Genomic DNA, 20539 nt, shown 5'->3' with positions numbered 1-20539 from the left:
GTCTACGAAATATTATGCTATGATCACCTGTTTTAGTTATTTTCATAGGGACGCCAAACTATGAAGCATTTGACAGCTAGCATTGATCAGTTTGAATCTTACAAAAGTCACGTGTAAAATACGTTAGCCTACAAGCCATAGCCTATAAAATATTGTCCTAGACCAATAAGTACAGCAACTGAAGACTTTACAAGAAGCCTTTCCCACTATCAAACATTGTTTCTTGATCTCATGTTCATTATTGTAACATTCCAGTTTTCCATGCCGCTTAACGGCCGTCATTCTTCTTTTTTTTTTTTTTTTTTTTGCGAATATGATTCGTTTCTAACCTCTTGCTACTAGTGAAATGTTCGGAAAAAGTATATTTTATCGACTTTTAAAAATCGATTTGGTTCTGCGAGACTAAACTTCTAAAATGTTTATAAGTAGGCTAATTCACCTATTAAACATGATTTTGAGTTAATGGCTGGCCTGGAACAAAAATGTTCTTATAGGCTACGCAATACGACTGCTTTCTTGTTTTGTAGCCTACTATAAGAGTAGCCTATGGAGTGGCGTTCAAACTAATTTATCAATGAAATTCTGTCAGAAAATAATCAGTTCAAATGACAATCTCAGGACATTGATAGATGGCATTGGGTGGCAGATGCAGAGATACGTGTCGTGTTAAAAGGCATAGGCTATCCCACATTCACAAGCAGCACCCCTCCAGCTCGAGGTCCGCGGAGTTTACACACGGTGACCCGTGGTCAACCTTCACAAAGCAGGTCTTAGCAAATATAAGGGTCTAATCTAGTTTGGGAGTTCATAACCTCTTGCGTGGGAATTTGAGGCTCCAATTGTGGGATTATTGGCCTTAATTGTGGATTTTCCACTAGAATGCAACAAAGACCTCTAACATAATTGTTTCTCTTTCTTTCTAGTTTTTTCTGCATAATGATATAATGCGAGCAAAAGTTTATCACCCTCGCAGCGGGAAGAATCACGATCCAAAGAAGCCCTTGCATGAAACTAAGAACTCGCATTGATGAGGTTTACCGAGGATTACCTCTTATCAACGTGTGCGTGTGGTCTTCCTACCCCAGCCCAGTTAGTTTAACCAAGAGCCAGTACGTCTTAAAAAAAGGGGGGGACGTACCACCAAAAACTTTCCTGAAAGAAAAAGGCCATCCTAATCGAGATTGAGACTTATGCCATTGTTGTTTTTTGTATAGATCTCTCTACTGTTAGAATTGCCTGCATTTTTTGTGTCCTATTTGCCACAATAGACTGCCAAGTTAATTAACATAAGTGAATAGATTATAGGGATCAAATTAATATTACTTGGTTTATTGATTTCTTGACATTTAGGTGACACCTAGTGGCAAAAAAAGAAAATCAACCATTGAAATGCAAGAAAGGCTACTCAATCACCGATTCTTAATCCAGCCAGTTCCATTTATGACAAAAAAGCATGATATTGTCACCTTCTGTGTGATAATAATTGAAATTAGTCACTTAATGAGCAAACGACTTTATTAATAAAGATTTTTTTTTCATATTTCTTGAGGGCATACAACCACAGCATAAGCAGCAAGGACACAGCTGTAAGGATAACCTGATGATTTCATCTTAAAACTTCAGCACTACACCTCTGAGGTCATGTCTGCAAAAACTTATGTTCTACAACACCTGCACCTCAAAGAAAAAAAAGGAAAAAAAACGTCTACTTAATTTTGTGTGACCAATTTAATCCTCTAAGCATGCATAACAAAAAGGAATGAGCTACTTTTCAAATGCAAGTTGAAGTTTTTAAAAAGGGATGAAATATAAATTGCCATGTTTGAAAACCCACTGTAAGTGTAGTAATTCTATGGCAAAGCTTTATGCATTTCATGTTAATGTAAGCAGTGACCTGTACTGATTAGAGGACACATCAAGGCTTAGTACATCAAGCAAAAAAAATTGATGCTTTAGTATTAGCGGCGGACAGTGGTCCAGCCATCATCATCCGTCTCGTTCTTGGTCCGACGCTGGATTTCCTTATCTTTGTCAGAGCGCCAGGTGCTCTTCTCACCACCCTCACGGTCCCGTTCACGTGGTCTGGGAGGAGCATCTCTTTCCTCCTTGCGCTCCTCTCCACCACGACGCCATGAACCACCTTTGAGTTAGGAAAAAAAAAAGATAAAACTGACCTCTTAAATGTGCGCCAAGCACATTTCACTGACAGGTCCATGACTTTATACTGACACCTACTGTTGTGGATGCATTAAGTCTGACTTCTTTTCTTTTCTTTTTTACATCTACCAAACCAGCAATTTCACAGTAAATTTGTCATCATTGCTATTAGTAACTCTGGTCACTCATGATCCAACTGTTAAACAGCTTTTTCTGGGCCACTGATAAGTGTCTTCATCTCAGGCAAGTGTACATTTGAAATCAAATCTGTCAAAAAGTTCAAGTTCTTTATCCAAACTGCACTATTAAAGGTGTATTTAAGATCATAATCATAAGACTAACCTTCATCTTGGTCTCTTTGGGGGGCTCTAACTTCACGTTCACGGTCTCTGTCATCTCTGCGCCCCCCTAGGTCACGGCGTTCACCACGGTCAGTCTCTTCACGACGAGAATCACGCCAACTGCTCGGCTCATCACCACCTCTTCTCCAGACACTCGCTTCTTCCCTGCACATGCACACACATTCATATTAAACTTATTAGGACTTTTAAATACAAAAAAAGCCTAAATACACCAGGACTCTTATGCTGAAATATCTACGCTTTACTAATTTCAGCTGCTCACTCAAAAAGAAAACCTGCATCCTTAACCACCATCTACAACATATAAAAAAAAAAAAAAAAAAAAACAGCAAGTAAACATTTTCAATTCATTAAAAGTAGATCATAAGCAATTGTTGTGCAGAACTACTCTCAGATTTAAGATTTTGAAGTTTAATAAACAGTTTAGTCCTTATCGTGATCTGTTTTTCTGTCCACAAATTCAAGTCCTCTTAAAAATGATAAGACTTTTGTCATACCATTTAAGAACTGTTATGGACCTTGAAATGTCTTAAGTTGAGTTTTATCAAATTTAAGACTTTTTAAAGACCAGCGGAGAGTCTGCATCAGAGTTCAAAACAGAAAAGCTTTCAGACAAAGGTTTATTATTCATATAGATTACATCTGATAAAATGTAAAGTTGCATGATATTTTCACCTGGGAGGAGGGCGTTCTCTAAATCCCCCAGTACGGTCATCTCCCTCGCGCTCATCATCATCACGGTCAGTATCACGAGGAGGTGCCCAGCTTTCCTCCCGAGCCTTCTCTCGCTCCCTCCATCCACCTGCTAAAGGTTACATGAAGTAATTGCACAAATAAAAAAAATAAAAAAAGTTTATTGAAACTGAACTGACCACAGTTAACAAATAGTAACTGTAAATTCACAGATCAAACACAAAATGGTTAAAGGGGTCATATTTCACCACCCCCCAGAGATCCACAAATATTAGTCAAGGATTTGCAACAAACAGTCAGTTAATTTTGTCTATTTTCCCACCCCTCCTCTGACTCAAGGCCCCGATATATTTCCTTTTCGCCAATGAAATTACACTTTGCTGCACTTAATTATGAGTTGTGGGTTTAAACTGCTTCATCCTTAATAACAGAACATTGCATCACATTGAATTCCATTGTATCATGAGAGGAAAATTAGATTCCTTGTGATATGACCCCTGTAACACAAATATTTGTCAATCTGCCCTCAGCAAGAAAATAAATGCAAATACCATTTGGGCTCACACCTGGTCTCCCAAGAGGTTTCCAGGGTCGAGGGTCATCTCCACGACGCGGGCCAGAGTCATCCATACCCCTGCGGCCTCCCCTATCATCATCGCCACCTCTTCTGGGGCCCCAGTCATCATCTGCCCCACGTCGAGGCACTCTGGGTTCATCCATGCCTCTACGGGGCCCACGGTCATCATCAAAGCCTCTTCTTGGGCCACGATCTTCATCACCTCGTCTGGGGCCACGGTCATCGTCCATTCCACGCCTTGGTCCACGGTCGTCAAAGCCCCTTCTTGGCCCACGGTCATCATCAAAGACCCTCCTTGGCCCACGGTCATCATCAAAGACCCTTCTGGGTCCACGGTCATCGTCACCTTCCCGGCGTGGACCTCGCTCATCATCAAAGCCCCGTCGGAGTCCTTTGTCATCTGAGCCGCCACGACGAGAACTTTCTACGCCTCTCCGGAAGGGCAGTTCACGCTCACGGTCTTCTCGTTCAGGCTCTTCACGCCCTTCACGTCCTTCCTGACGCCAGTCCCTGAAAAAAAAAAAAAAAAAAAAGACACTGAATCTCCATACATGGCATCTTTAAGTTTTTTTTTTTTACTTATCAATTAAATTGATATCACTTACTTGTCACCAACAGGACGTCGCCACTCTGACTCGCCCTCACCACGTTTCCTCCAGCCGCTTTCTTCCCGTTCAGGTAATTCCTGAAGAAAATTATTTTAAAAATTTGATCCAAGATATAAATATTTGTGTTATATCTGATCGACTAACCTCTGTCATCATCTGGTTAGAAAAACACAAAAAGACATTTATAATGTTAAAGACTTTTTCAAATAAATGCTGTTCTTTAAATTTTTTATTAAATCAAAGAATCCTGAAAATATATATATATATATATATATATATATTAAGCAGCACAACTTTTCAACATTTACAAAAAAAATTATAATTCTAATATGCTGATTTGGTACTAAAGAAACATTTCTTATTAAGGATCATGGGACACTGAAGACTGGAGTAATAGTTGGTGAAAATTCAACTTATAATCTAAATAATATAATATAAAATGTAATTTATTCCTAAGTTATTTTAAACAGTTTTGACAATTTCTTTTCCAAATAAATGTAGCCTTAGACAGCATAAGACTTGCTGAACAAAAAAGAACAAAAAAAATCTTACCAACGGTTAACTTTTGAACAGTAGTATATAGGGCTGTCACAAACAATTATTTTGGCAATCGAGTAATTGGTCTATGATTTTTTTTTGACGGATATTTTATTATCAAAGATGGATTTTTTTTAGTTGATTAATTGGATATTATTTTTTGTGGAAATAAAAATAGACCTAAGTGAACAATAGCCTTTACAATAAGGGTGTTCGCTATCGGCCAATAATATTTTTATATAGTTTGATCGTTGGTCTCTATAAAGGCCGATCAGATGACGTGAAACTCGCGAGACAATTTCTCTATGCACAGCTAAAACCGATTCACTACATTCACCGTTCTGGCAGTTCTACCAAGTATCTGAAAAGGACAATAAATTTGCAACCTCTTTGCAGATAGTGGAGTCATCTGGACGACAGCAGCCCTACAGCAATGACAGCTAGAAACTAGGGCTGTGCGATTTTAGTGCATTTCTATCTTCACAGCAGTGCGCTTTCAGGGCCAAACTTAACCTTCAAATTAGCTAGATCCGTGATTGTCGTAAAATACAGTCTACTGTTGCAAGACCTGCTTAAAAAAAAAAAAAAAAAAAAAAAGTGTTCTTAAAACTGCGTTAAGTGGCTTTTCTGTGCGCACGCTCTAAGATGAGCCAAGTACTGCTTGCTCATTAACAACGTGTAGACAAGCGTTTTTTGCGTGCTTTTGAGGCTATATATATATGGGGTGTAACAATACATCGATATAGATCGATGCATCGATGCCACACGTAAAATATTGATAAAGTACCTTTATTTTGACACTCTCCACATCCATCACTTATTTCCATACTACTCATCTACTTATTACTCACCATACTGTCTGCCGATGTGTCTTTATAACATTATTTTCTCAGCTGAAATAGACGCCTGCCAAGATTGACTGAACCCTAAACACGTTTTGTCACAAAAGCCAGTATTGTCCACTGTCAAGGCATCACAAGTTCATGTTTTACAGCAGAAACCGACAAGCACTCTTGTTGTTTGTGAACACAACCTGATAAGTCCGTTTTAGCAAATCAGCGCGCACTCCACGCAGTATTCAGGTCAGGTGAAAAGGCTGTTAGTCACTTCGAAAAGACGCGCTAGCTGAGAGGAGTTTTGTCAAAACTGATTAAAAGTGATCAATAAGTTCAACGAACTTGATGAACCCGTAATACCTTCTTCGGGGCTTAACCCTCTGGGGTCTGAGGTGTTTTTGGGGTCCTTGAGATGTTCTGACATGCCCTGACATTTGTGCTTTTTTCAGTTGCTTATAAACATAGTAATGGCAAAAAAAAATTACACACTATTTAGCACAAACAGGGCTACCATAATATGTGAGCAACAAGAATGTACATGTCTGCATTTTTGAGAGAATAATGTTTATGCGTGGTTATTGAAAAAACTAAAAACTAAAGTTTCTGAAATAAGACCACAAAACACACACTAAATATGTGCCAATAAGACTTTTGTCTAATGGATGTCATCGCCTAGTGTTTTTTCTTCAAAATTATGTGAAAATCACCCTGCCTAATCCTTCACATAACACAATACATTGATTTGAATTTTGCAAAGCACTTTCTGTTTGGAAAGGCCATATGCGGAGTGGGCGTCACAGATCATGCATATGTAGTGGTTCACACCTGAGGACCGCATACTTAATGAGCCATTCATTCAGGTGAGTCACTGAGCCACAAGAATGCAAGAGCAACAGTTGGAAGCATCTCAATTCTTTTTTATTTTTCCACATATTGTGCTTGCAATTTGGCCTATAATATCCAAGGAAAACATGTAATTGTGCCGTTAATTCTCATACTGTATTTTCAGTTTTGGAATATTTATCCTCTCCCCAAATTTGTCACTAATAAAACACAATAAAAATTATTTAAAGAAAAGGCTTATATTTACCTTTTAATAGTTTGTTTACATCTACCTTGTAAATATTTAAATAAACAACAATTCAAGTGTAATCTTTCTTTGTACAAACTAAAGTATACATTTTATCATACATATTTCAAAGTTAAGGATTTGATTGATTATTTGATTATTTTTGACAAAAAAATTGGCAAATAAAAGCTTATTTGAGGTGGCAGATATTTTACAGTAAAAATGTATAATCTATCCAAAACTAATCAACGAAATGTTGTCTTTCATATGTCTGTAACATAGGTCTTTCATATTTATTATAAGGAATATAAATGCTAATTTGCAGTTTAATACGTTGCTTATACAAATATATATATGTGCATACACACACACACATATACATGTGTATATATTTATACACAAAAATAAATTTTATTTATATTTTTTATATACATTTTTTTTTCCACAAATTGTGCTTGTAAATTGTATAATATCCAAGGTAAACATGTCTAGTAATTGTGCAGTAAATTCTCATACTGTATTTTCAGTTTTGGAATATTTATCCTCTCCCCAAATTTGTTACTAATAAAACACAATAAAAATTATTTAAAGAAAAAAAAATATATTTACCTTTTAATAGTTTGTTTACATCTACCTTTTGAGGGACATTTTCCCTTATTATTATTATTCCTCACAGCACTGCGAGACGGTGTAAACAAGTAATGATCTGAATAAACTTGATATGGGGCTCGAGAAAACACAGCCCCTCACAGGTTTGCGCCGTGGATTCCCGCGAGTCAGACGCGGATACTGTGTTTGTTTTAGGCTCGCGCAGTCTTCACTCGGACGCGCGCTTCAATCCGTTGTGGAGACTCTCTTTTCGTTCCAGTGAAATTACAAAACAAAATACACACACACACATGTCTCTGCCTGATATACAACCACTGATAAACATAATCTGATTTGACAAAAAAAAAAAAAAAACTATGAGTGCAGATTTGAACTCAGAACCTTTGACACGCTAGGCAAATGTTCTACCACTAGACCACTTGATGATCTCCAGTTCAAGCACCTTATGTTGTGATTGCTAGCCTATTTACTTTTTATGTATTAAATCCAGGAAATTTGTTAATGAAAATAATATTAAAATTAAGATACAATTAAAACAAAACGAAATTCGTTTTAAAGAATGGATTTGTGCTTTCTGTTTTGAAGTCTCTGTGAAAGTTTGAAAGTCTTTTAGTGCTGCTTCAGAGCGCTCGCGTCCATAATGGAGAACTGTCACGTAATATTGTTTTTTCCTCATAAATGCGAACATGTGTCAACTAATGCAAGTAAATTTAAAAAGACTTACCCGAAATATTATCCACGGCTGGATCAAGTCGCTCAACGTTCGTCGCTCAAAATACAAACGTTCGTCGTCAGAGTCCTGCTCTTCTTCTGAGCAAAATTTGAACTCGTGTCATCTTCCAACAGCACAGGAAAGTGAATAAATGAAACTTGCTGGTTTTAAGGCATTTCAGGGGGCGTTTACCTTATTTTGCATAGATCACCTCAGCTCATTATCTTATGAATAGCGCGCTCTGCGAGTGGGTGTGAACTCATTACCGATAATTAGGTGAGACGGGAGAAACTGTACTTCTCTTTAGTTTCTTACAGATTACATTGCAGGAGAATATTTGTTTTGAATGTGAATTGTTTTATTTAAAAGTAGAAATTTAAAGCTTTCTTTAGACGCATGTTTCATGGTTGTGTGATAAGTATTAGCTGAGTTTCAGTTCATTTTCCAGACTTGTTTCAAAAAGATTTTTGCGGAGACAGAGTGAGCTGAAAGCGCACCCTGTTTATTTTATTTATTTAAAAATAAAAACAAGGTTTTGATGTTAATGTGAGTGTACACAAAAAAAAGAAGACCCTCTATAGTTTATAATCATGTATTTATTTTATTAATATGACCGTAAATGACGGACTTTTTTAAGTTTATGTTGCTGCTATGTGAAAAAAATCCAGCAAAACGCGGGGGCGCGTTTGCCGACCTCAGAGGGTTAAAAGGAAAATAAAAGCTAATCGTTTTTCTCGGAACCTTGCTAAAGCAGCACGTTAGTGGTGAGGTCAAAGCTCCCTATGTTGCGTGTAATTTTAATCGTGATCTAAATGATATAGTTTATCGCCCAGCCCAATGCTATAGTCTAATAATGCAGTTCATGGATTCTGCTAGTTCATAGACACTTAATATGCAAATCAAGGCTTTTTTTTAATTCGAGCACTCAAATTTAATCGAGGAATTGTGACAGCCCTAGTAGTATATGGTGTTCAAGCTAATTAAAGCAGGGTTCACATTTGTTACCTTGGTGGGTTTTTCTTCTGGTGCCCTCCTCTCCTCCTCTTTACGACGTTCACGCTCCTCAATTTCCTGTTGTCGGGCACGCTGCTTTCTTTCCTGTTCCTCTAGCTTACGCAGACGCTCCTGGTATTCGCGTTCTTCCTCCTCTCTTTGCTCCTGTTCCAAGCGTTCCCGCTCTTCCCGCTCTAAAACACACAAAATCAAAAACCAATTCAACAGCATGCACATGTGGCAAAAAGAGTTAATGCATGACATGAAATAAGACATGAATATTTAAAAAGTTTTATGAAGCCATAATTTTTTACAAATTAAACAAAAGAACCTGCAAAGAGACTATTCATTCAATTATAATGAATCACTGTTAACTGAAGGTTGATGAACGGCAGATAAGAACCTTTTTTGAGCTGTTCCTCGTGGATTCTCTGAGCGTCCTCTTCTTTCTGGCGATAGAAGGCATTTCGCCTGTCCTCCTTGCGCTGCTTCTTTCGCTCCTCAAGACGCTTCTTCCTCTCCTCAACCATACGTTCTTGGAAGTGCTTGAGTTTTTCCTGGGTACATGAGAATTCCTCAAAGCTTAGCCAAGTGTTAATATCCTGAACGTCAAGGACTTTATGCTACTACATTTTGTACATTGTCCATACTAGTCATTGAGAGCAAATACATAATCTGTAAAACATTATCTGAATAAATTAGATTTAAATGAGAAAAAAACAAATTACCTCATAGATGAAGCTTCGAGCTTCTTTAATTTTGGACAGAAAGTTCTCCTTGTCCTCCATCATCCTGGACATTCTCTGTTTGTGTTCTAGTGCCTTCTCACGCTCCATCTTCATATTGCTTATCTGAGCAACAGATGAGCACAACAAGCTTTAGCTTCAATTACACTAAACAACATGACATCACTACATCTGAATCAAACTAAAACCAGACAATGACAAAGTAGGGCCTTAAGAAATACTTCAAACTACAGTTAAAGTGAAAGTATGTTCCAGTAAGTGGGGAATTTGAGACACTTTGACCAGAGGGCAAAGTAAATCACATTCAAGTGTAAAAGGCAGTATGCGATTATTACCCTCTCTTCCTCCTGCAGCTCCCATAACTCCATGTCTTTGATGCGCTGCTCTTCGTAGGCTTTCTTGATCAGAGGAATCTCCTCAAGGCGCTTGGCCCTCTCAAAGTAGTCGATCTGGAATATGCATAATATCATCACACCACTGTAATATTCTGCAGTCATCTATTCACCTAAACAGAATTAACCCTAATTCTTTGACATTTTAAACAGATTACCAACAGTTATTTGCAATAAAAGTACTTAATGAATGGGTAAGGAAACTGTACCTTCTTCTCCTGGTTTTTCAGACGCTCTTGAAGCTCTTTCTTCTCCTTTTCTAGTTGTTCAACCTGTTTGGCCATGATGAAGTCAGGGTCCAGCTCCTCCAGATCCTACAGCAGAAAAAAATGTAAATAACTATTTAATTTCCAGGGTATTTTGCCAATAAAACTTTCTGATTTGTTCTGGGCTCAATGGCCACTTCCCTAACAAACTCATTACCTCAATATCAATATCTTTGAAGGCCTTGGCTCCAAGCTCAGTCTTCTTGATCTGCTCCAGTCGCTCACGCACTGTCTTCTTTTTGATCTGCTCATGTTCTTGCATGATACGCTCCTTCTCTCGCTCTTTGGCCTCCTGTTTAAGACGCTCCTCCTCGGCTTTGCGCACCTTCTGAAGCTCTGCCTCCCGCTGCTCCAGCTCCTCTTTCTCCCTCTGGATGTTGAGGCTCTCCAGACGCTCTTTGCGTTCCTCAATTGTTTGTCGGCGAGCGAGGATGCGCTGATGCTCTTTCCTTGCATTCTTCAGGTAGGCTGTGATGGCCAGTTGACTCTGTTCCTCATGTTCTTGCTGGGGGAAAAGGTGGAGTTGATCATCAAACTGAAAACTGAAACTGACCAGCAGGGAGACATTCTATGATAATTAACGGTTCTCTTACCAGTATGGAGGCAGGTTTGATGACATCAATGGCTTTAGCCAAGGAGGATGACATGGCAGTGAGCTGATTTCGTATCTGTTCAGAGGGCATGTTCTGTAGGAATGGACCTACTGGAGAATCCTCTTTAGTAGAGTAGTTCAGATCGGAGCCAAAACTCAGAGTGCGAGATGAATGATCAATGCGCACCTTTAGGTTTAATAAATACAAAGTGAAAGTTACTACAACATTTTGAAGATTCTCCTCTTTAACATTTAAACACCTACACTAATATGCTTGCATTAGAAGCTAAGTGTGAAAGATATACATGTGCTGGTTAAGAAATGTTAAGACAAATGAAAGCCAGATATTACTGTTTGATGACTAAAACTTTATGTACTGTACCTGCAGGTCACAGTGCCGTGCTGCATCTACAATGGAGCGCTCCAGTTGGAAAGCATCAACAAATGGTACCAGAGATGCCAACCTGCTGAACTCAATGCTTTGGTAGATCTGAGCCACCTGATACATTAAAACACAGAAGACAAGACTGAAGATTTGCAGAAGACCTGTGCATGCAATGATTCCTCAAGTAGATATTTGAAGTCTGGGGGTAGATAATCACACCAACCTGCTGTAGCAGTCTAAGGATGGTGTTGTTCTGCAAGTGAGGAACATAATGCTGCAGGTCTGATTCCTTCTCAGCTTGGTCCCTCACCCAGTTCAATACCTAAGCATCAGCAGCAAGAACACAAACACTACATGAACATGTCTTTAATGTGCATTGATTTCAAGAACACCACAACATTGAAGACTGCTGTGTCAAAATGGTCTAACAAGGGCATCACTCTTCCTCTTAACTACAACTAAGTTTATGAAAATTTGTCACTTATTAGTTTTAATTAGGGCTGCACGATTAATCGCAATGAAACCGCACACGATTTGCAGCCCAGATGATCGGTAGTAAATGCTGCTCCATCTGAACACTAGAGGGGGCTGTCGCACAGACACGCCAAGTATGATAACACTCATTCCAGGAAATTCCTATGGGCATCATCTCACAGAAGGATGCTCAACTGTCGTTATGACGTGAGTTTGGAGTAAAAGCATGTTATTAAATGTAGTCTTTTGTTGGACATGAGATTCATAAATGCTTCTCATGTTTGACGAATGTTACTTTTTGCACAGTATAAGTGACTCAAACTCAGTGCTTTCAGATGGAGCAGCGTTTACAGAGCCGTACATCAATGACAAGCTGCGCATAAATAAATTGCAGCCTTTGCCATTTCATAATCGTGATAAGCCAAATCGGTTAGGTGTGTCTCATGTAAATTGCGATTAATCGTGTAGCCCTAGGTTTAATGGTACAGCGTGGATGTATGTTAACATTATTCTGGAAATGTAAATTCTTAGATCATCAAAAAAACTAAAACAACCAGAATAGACTTAACACAATTTAAATGAAATGAAGCTAACACGTTACTTTAATTTAAAGGCACAAAAGCAAATATGCATTATGTGGCAAGTGCTACTCACCTTAGTCACTCTTCCACAAAGTTTAAGAGGATGGAAGTCCATCTCCAACCAGTTGTAGAGCTCTTTAACTTCAGGGACAATATACTGAAGCAGGTTGAACCTCACCTATGACAAGAATAACACCCACAAAGAGTGTATAATTTGCAATATTTGAAATCTTTTAACAACACTGTCACACATGATCTACCAAATATCAAGAAACAACAACGTTTAAGGGATAGTTCACCCAAAAACTATCATCATTTACTCAACTTGAGAGTTTGTTAAATTGACCCTCAATAGAAGTACAGAAACATCTCAGGTTTCATTAAAAATATCTTAATTTGTGTTTAAAAAAAAATAAACAAAATGTTATGGTTTGGAGCGGCATGAGGGTGAGTAGATGACAATTTTTTATTTTGGGGTGAACCATCCCTTTGAGGTATGACAATAGACAGGCTATTACCATGTCATTGATGAGACTCTGACGGGTGGGTGGAGACTGTAGGCCAAGTAGAGTAGCCAGTCTGCGGTGTTTCTCCACAATGATGCCATCCATGTCCAAAAGACGAGCGATATCAGTGCGCTCAGGGGTGATGGGAATAGACAGAGTGGCCAAGAGCACACGAGTGGACATTCTGAGGGAAATGAGTACAATATACAGAGCAATTAAAACCTTTCAAGTCTCAATGAACTAATAAATGAAATGATAAGTTCTGATTTCAAGGGAAAACTACCCTACAGTAAAATGACAGAAAAAGAATTCCACAAAGCATTTAATCCAATTCCTTCTTCAAGCTGAAAATCACTCCTATTTAATGCTAACCTCTGCATCTCTTCTTGGGTGAGATTCTTGCGCATTTCTCGGGAGAGGTGATAGAGTCTGTGTAGGGTACAGGCATGGAATAAAGCATTGCCAGACTTCCAGAATACAGTGGACACCTTGTTGTAGTAGTTGGCCATAAGCTGAGGTTTAGGGGGCTTCTTTGAGAGGGCGAATAATCCATGGATGTCTTCAACTGCTTTGAACGCTTCCTATGTTTGAATGCAACCAGTGTGATCAGTCATCAAGTCAAAGCTTGTGCAACATATAACAAGCAAAAACAATTTCTTTGGCATTTTATTTATTTTTATGTACTCTCTCCTTTGCACTGAAAAAAAAAAAAAAAAAGGTTTAAAGGAGCAGTATAAATGGAAAGTATATGCAACTAAATATATTTGAATTGATCAAATTAAACATTTCTATGAATTTAACATTTCTATGAAACATTGGTGCCTACAATAGAGCACAGAGACCTGCCACAGCTCCATGCTAATAGCGCTGTCCAGCTGGACCAGACGTGTCTCAAGGTGCATGGACTGGCTCTCGGGGTTGTTCAGGTTGATGGCGGTGCTCTGGTTGTGATGACGTTGGATCTGCCCCAGGTGCATGCGCAGGTTGTCACACAGCTTACGGAACTCTGCTTTGCGGGTGTACTGAAGGCAAAACTTAAATGCTATGAGAGAAAAAAAAAAAAAAAAAAAAGGTTTAATTAGTGTACAAACAAAATGTACATTTTAGGTAGGCTATTACATAACATGATTATACTTATACTTTCGTTAAAAAGATTGAGATCAATATGTTTCCCTTTTTTTGGATGAAACTTTTAATCAGCAAGGATGCATTAAACTGATCAAAATGACAGTAAAGACATTCATGATGTTACAAAATATTTTTGTTTCAAATAAATGCTGTTCTTTCTATTCATCAAAGAATCTTAATTTAAAAAGATACATCGTTTCCACAAAAATATTTAGCAGCACAACTGCTTTTAAACATTCATAAAAAAAAATATTGAGCACCAAATCAGCATATTAGACACTGACAAACATCACAGGAATACATAACTTTAAAATAGAAAACAGTTATTTTAAGTTACATTAATATTTCACAATATTACTGTTCTTACCGCATTTTTGATCAAATAAATGCAGCCTTGGTGAGAATAGAAGACTTCTTTCAGAAACATAAAAAAAAATTCTTGCCGATCCCATTTTGGATGGTAGTGCATGTATTTATCCACAGTAATCTGATTCTGAACTACATCAATAGGAAGGAACGACATTCCCGAACTCAACATATAAACCCTTATCTGTACCATATGCTAAAACTCCCATAAACAGATGTTTCTGTATTATATGAAGTGTACACTGACCTTGCTGAGCAATGTCATGGTAAAGGCGCTCAACTTTGGAGTTATTCCTTAGCAGGTCCAGGCACTGGCGGTACGACTCCCACAGGAACTTGACCCAAGGCGTGAGCAAAAGTCTGTCAGTGCGGTCTTGAGTGTCTTCACCACTGACAGCACTCAACAGAACACTAAAAAAAAGGATTTTTTTTTTTTAACTTGATTGTCCTCATGAACATGAATGTAGAAGTCCTTTCAGCATGTTAAAATTTAACATGATTTCTAGATGTAAATAAATTCTGAAATTACACAAAAAATGTACAGCAACAACAAAATCTCTATAGAGACATCACTAGGAAGGAACTGTTTAGGCCTTTAGGTTCCTGTACCTTTCTGGGGTCTGAATATTGTCCAGATCCTCAATGTCAAGCACCATCTGCTGAGACTCCTCTTTCGCTGTCTCGGTCTTCTCTTCCGCAAGTTTCAGGTAAGCGCGGACCACATCTTCCAGGGATTTGATATTCACCTGAAGCATATAATTAGCATTAACCAGTAACTTCATCCTCAAGAAGGATGGAATTGATCATTTACATGTCTGTTACATCTACATCTATACAGAAATTTGAGGCCAATTATACAATAAAAGGTTCACTGAAAATCACCACGACTGGAAATATTGTATAAACATAACCTAAGAGCATTTTGACACAAATAACTAAAGTTTAAAGTCACAATGAAACGGAAGTAGCAACAGATCTTTTATTCCATATTGTGAAGTACATACAAGTGTAACAGATTATTGAAAAAGGAATAAAAAACATTTGCATTTTTAAAGTGGAAGCAGAAAAAGGTTTAGGCAGACTAAACGATTGGACCAGAGAATAGTCTGTCGTTTTTCACTGGAAGATCGAGGTCAAAGCATTTTTCAAAAATGAAAGATGTGCAAAGACGAATTATTCACAATGAGATCTTTAACATGAAATTAGAAAATTGATAGGGTGAATTTTCATTTCATTCCGACCTTAAAATGTATAACTTACTGCTTTAGTAAAATATATAGTTTGTATAATAGGGGTGCAAACCTGTTGACAGATGTTTTTGTACTGATACAGTCCCTCCTTTGCCAAGTGGCTCTTGCGAAGGTCCACACAGAGCTCCAAGTACTTGAGCATAATTGGCTCGTGTATCTTCTGCCATGTTCGATGTTTTTTGCTCTTGATGACATCGTAGAGAACATCCAAAGCTGGCTGCTTTTTACCAACTTCAAGAAACTCTGAAAAAGAGAAACAAAGTCTGTCATGACCTGCAAACCTCTGGGAATTTGTTCAATTATGAAATATACTGCATCCAGAATGGAATGAATCACTGGGACTGCTGCAGTATTTCATTTATGTATCATAAAGCCTTCAACCCAAATATGACATTTACAGCTGACTATAAGATCAGAGAAAAGAAAAGAAACCATTTTATACGTGCAAGCTGGTGGCAGGTGCGCAGTGCTGTGCCACTCCACTCACAATCTGTTTGTTACTATGACCAAATGACACCGTATTTGCTCTTCATTCATAAATAAGCGTTAGACTGTTTCAGTCTTAAGGATTTTTTCCACGCATATTGTCATTAATCTTCATCCTTCGATACCAGAAGGTGTCAGAGCTAAGCTAGCGGAATGGAATAGCTTGCTAACACGCAAAAACGCTCTCCCCATCTGTTTTTAAAAAGAATGCCGATTATTTACACTTAAGTTAATTTCTAATCGAGTCCTCTCTGTGAGCACACTAAGAAGAGGTAGATATTGAATGCAGGACATTTGAAACGCTGCATCATACGTGACACACGGGCCCAGTAACGGTGACATCCGGCCTGCACCAGAGCCTGTGAGAAACATGGCTACTCCAGCACGCGCCATATCGAGCTAACAGCTAACTCACGACTACAGTCCAAGAGACGGCAGGTTACAATATTCACTCACCGTTTGCTCGTTTAAGAGCATTCTCCGGTCTCTGGAAATAGGCTGGCATTGTTATAGCTTGCTAGCAGGCGGTTTTCAGGTTGTAGAGGTTGTTTTATTGACTCTGCCTGTCCATCCGCGCTGTGACTTCTCGCCGCTCAAGCAAGAAAGAACTAGCACACGTGAACTGCACCCCGGCGACGATGACGAGAGTTCCCGTATGGGTGTGCGCGCGCACGCTTCCTCTTCTTCTTCTTTGAAATTGTATTGGCGGTGGACAAACAACGAAATGGTGTATTACCGCCACCGACTGATCTGGAGTGTGGATCAAAATGACATTTTGATTATGCTCTCCCACAAATGAGTTATTCTACGATACTGATAAATTCTCCTAGTATAAATTGCATTTTTATTTATTTTCTAGATTTTTCGTATTTCTGACAGTAGCCTATAGCATAACATGTTCCACAGTTTCTTCTTGCCCACAAAATTCACACCTTCCCGTATCATGTTTACCCATTTTATAAAGTGTACTGTTTAGTCTTGTATGTCCTCATCTCATCCTTGAAATTATTATCTCATCCCTCCTGATTTTTCACTTTCCTTTGAATTCTGTAAAACCATCAACCTTTCTTCTCCATATCCCATTGTTTTTGCCACCTTAACCTTTCCTTAATAATAGCCTATTCTTGATTTCATTTTATACTAACACTTATGTTAATGTTGTTGTTTTTTATGGCTTCTTTTGCTGCCTTATCTGCCATTTCATTTCCTTGGATACCAATATGTGCAGGTATAAAAATATCACAGTAAGTCCCATCATTTGAATTCTGTATATTGTTTGCTGTAGTTCTATTAAAATGTCAGGTCTACTTTCCGAATGACTGTATTGTAAGCTAACCAATGATGAACTTGAGTCTGAACAAATAACTGATTTCAAAGGTCTTATCTCCTCTGTCCACTGCGCACACTTCCTCCACGGGCTCATACAGTTCAGATGACAGACATGATGCAACAACATGCTACTTAAATATAGGCCTAAATAAATTCATCATTACTGAAATGTTACTCACGACGAATCTGACGAAAGCCAGTGTAACTTTGGAACTGTACATTTTTCAACCATTAAAAAAAAGAAAATCAATTACCTGCAGAAAAGCAGTTTGACACATTATGACAATAAAAATGAAATTGTCTGCCTTTTATTGTAGACATTTAAAGTTCACATTATTCATAGGATGGCTGTTTGACCTTTCAAAAAAAAAAATCGTAGAAACGATCCCTATAGAATACAAAACACTTAAGATACGAGTTTCACCTTAACGTTAATATATGCGCTACAATTTGGTGCATTTCTGTCACAATTCAATGTTAGCTACGCGCCTAACTATTTACTACATAACCCACGTTAAACCTGAACTCTACCTCAACCATGGGAGGGTAAAACAGGAGATAAGGTGAATGCAGAGTCGAACACACTCGTTTTTTTTTTTTTTTTCTGTTTGTAAGTTAGTGTGACGTTAGCTGGTTTATGCCTAATGTGGCATTTTTACGACATAGCCTACCCGGGGTATATTTACGTAATCTATCGGTTACATCAGAAACAACAGAAGTTAATGTTGAATGATCAATGTGCACTTCTCATCTATCCTTTCATGTTAACGTTTAGAGCTTTATTTATTTCTCTTTTGAGATTTTGCTGAGAGTGTGCCAACGGAGGGACTGTTGTTGTTATTATCTAAATTAACTAATATTGGCCTGGCCCTTCATGTGTATATCAGAAAAAAATATTACTTTAAACGTTCTGTAACTAGACATTTCTGTCTTTTCAAACATAGTTCCAAAATGCCACATGCTACCCAGTTTATTGAATACAGTATGCAAAAATTGTCAAGTAAAATCTATGATGCAGTCGACCATACATTTGAAATGTCCTAACAAAAGGAATAGTCTATAATTAAAGTCATGATGGAATAGGTTTGCATGGTTTTATTCAGGGAATATGGTTATTAATATAAGTAAAACACTTGATATTTAGTAACAACAGCCAGTAGTGGTATTTTCTTTGGCCCAATTTTTAAAGTCAGTCTTTGAAATTAGGAGAATACTGCTTGTGTTATGTGTTTTTCTGTTTTCTGGCCTTAGCGTACACATTAGGGTAAATAAGTTGCAGTTTTGCAGATTAACTTTTAGACAGTTTTTTTTTTTCACAGTGAAAATGTTCCTTTTCTTCATACAAAAAAGAAATGCATCACAATATAAAGCTGGCGGCTGGCCCCTTGCTCTTCTGGTGTGAACCTCACCTTTTTTACATGGTAAGTAGGTTTTCTTAACACTCACATACAGTAATGTACAACTACCTATCCTTGATTACTGAACTTTCCTTTTCTTTCTCTTTCAGGGACATGTATGTGGCAGTGTGTTGCAAAGGAGAGTTGTAGGTACAAGTTACTTAAGCATTATAAACTATACCATTGTTTTGTAAGCGGCAATCATTATGTTTGTGTATATTTAAATTTAAGTTTGAGTTAATCTTGTCCCCACCCCACAGGATGACACTGCATACCCGAAGAGCCTGTGTCATCAAGTCTCTGTGCACCTACTTGAAAGAAGACCCTGAAAAACTAGTGAAGGCATATATGGTGAGTTGATGAGAAAATACAGCTTCAAAAGCCCATGCTTTTGTTTTATTGCAGTGCATTATATTCTAAGATGGTTCTAATGTTTTAGCCACCTCATTCATTTTGGTGGCCAAATAAATTATAAAAATCTTATAATATAATGCACTGCAATGACAGCCCAGCACCCACTGTGACCTCAATAATAAACATAGTAGAATTATCACCTTTCTGACAGTTTCAACTTAAAACCTGAGAAATTATAACCTTGTAAATGTAGAATACATTTTCCTGTATCGGACTGACGTTTACTTAACATGTGTACCTAATAAAGCGGCCAGTGAGTGTATAATGTGCAATTCTTGTGATCTATATTTGAGCTAATTTTTGTTTGTGATCTTTCATATATTTCGTCCCACAGGATTCAGACATTGAGTCACAAAGTACCTTGGAGCAAACTGTGGGGGAGTGCTGTCTGACAATTACCCAGCAGACATTGGTGTCATAATTGAAGATGTGGAAGTCCTCAGTGAAATGAGTAGCATTGCACAGGCTTGTGCTCTGTTATTTGGACTGATATACTGTTTGAACTTGAGCTCAAATAAAATAAAATATTTTTTTTTAATTGTTTGCATGTTTTCTGTACTTTTTTTTTATAGATTACTGAAGTTTTGGTAATGTCATGCTTAAGGCTGATTTATACTTCTGCGTCGGACCTACGCCGGAGTCTCTACGCTATAGACTACGCGTTGGTTTTCATTTATACTTCTGCGTCGTTGTCCACGTTGACGCACAATTACACATGCAGAGGGAGCATGTGAAACCCCAGGGAGCGATCCTAGCAGACCAATCACAGCGCTTGCATCCGCGTAGAGTTGACGCGTTGTTACATTTTTGGAGAGGTGCACGTCAGGGTACGCCGAAGGGTACGCGCGCTACACACAGCCTGGACGTAGCTACGGCGTGAGTTCGACACAGAAGTATAAATTGGGCTTTAGTGCCGTCATCTAAAACAAATCTAATTGAAACAAAAAGATAGATATTCATTAAACTACCAAAACCATACATGAACAAGACATTAACTAGTTGATGTAACAAGGCAGAATTGTGTTGAATGGAAGTGCTTTGAGTGAATGAGAATAAATTTGATTAGTCTAACAC

At 38.0% G+C, this 20539-nt stretch overlaps 1 protein-coding gene and 1 long non-coding RNA gene across 3 annotated transcripts; one reads left to right on the top strand and one right to left on the bottom strand.

Moving 5' to 3' along the window:
• Positions 1 to 1497: 1497 nt before the first annotated feature.
• On the bottom strand, positions 1498 to 16992 carry eif3s10 (eukaryotic translation initiation factor 3, subunit 10 (theta)). 2 transcript variants are annotated; one of them, XM_084390791.1, is made up of 22 exons: positions 16782 to 16992; positions 15892 to 16082; positions 15199 to 15335; positions 14837 to 15000; positions 13938 to 14137; positions 13468 to 13676; positions 13108 to 13279; positions 12663 to 12767; positions 11758 to 11856; positions 11532 to 11648; positions 11151 to 11336; positions 10715 to 11062; positions 10501 to 10605; positions 10235 to 10348; positions 9882 to 10004; positions 9557 to 9710; positions 9166 to 9347; positions 4395 to 4474; positions 3764 to 4299; positions 3195 to 3324; positions 2500 to 2663; positions 1498 to 2140 (listed from the first exon to the last, which is right to left on the bottom strand). In XM_084390791.1, exons 1-22 carry the CDS (start codon positions 16828 to 16830, stop codon positions 1959 to 1961), a joined length of 3747 nt encoding a protein of 1248 aa, XP_084246917.1. In that variant the 5' UTR covers positions 16831 to 16992; the 3' UTR covers positions 1498 to 1958. The 2 variants fall into 2 exon arrangements, with proteins under 2 accessions (XP_084246917.1, XP_084246918.1); XM_084390792.1 differs by having other exon boundaries at positions 3779 to 4299.
• Positions 16993 to 18330: 1338 nt separating this feature from the next.
• On the top strand, positions 18331 to 20197 carry LOC311280218. Its single transcript, XR_014625652.1, has 4 exons — positions 18331 to 19075; positions 19162 to 19201; positions 19312 to 19402; positions 19800 to 20197. It is a non-coding gene; the product is annotated as an uncharacterized lncRNA (long non-coding RNA).
• Positions 20198 to 20539: the final 342 nt, after the last annotated feature.

This window comes from Rutilus rutilus, assembly GCF_951802725.1.
Source record: "Rutilus rutilus genome assembly, chromosome: 20".
In the NCBI taxonomy this organism is placed as follows: domain Eukaryota; kingdom Metazoa; phylum Chordata; class Actinopteri; order Cypriniformes; family Leuciscidae; genus Rutilus; species Rutilus rutilus.
Note: the sequence above shows the minus strand (reverse complement) of the source record. Positions and strands in the feature narration are given on the sequence as shown.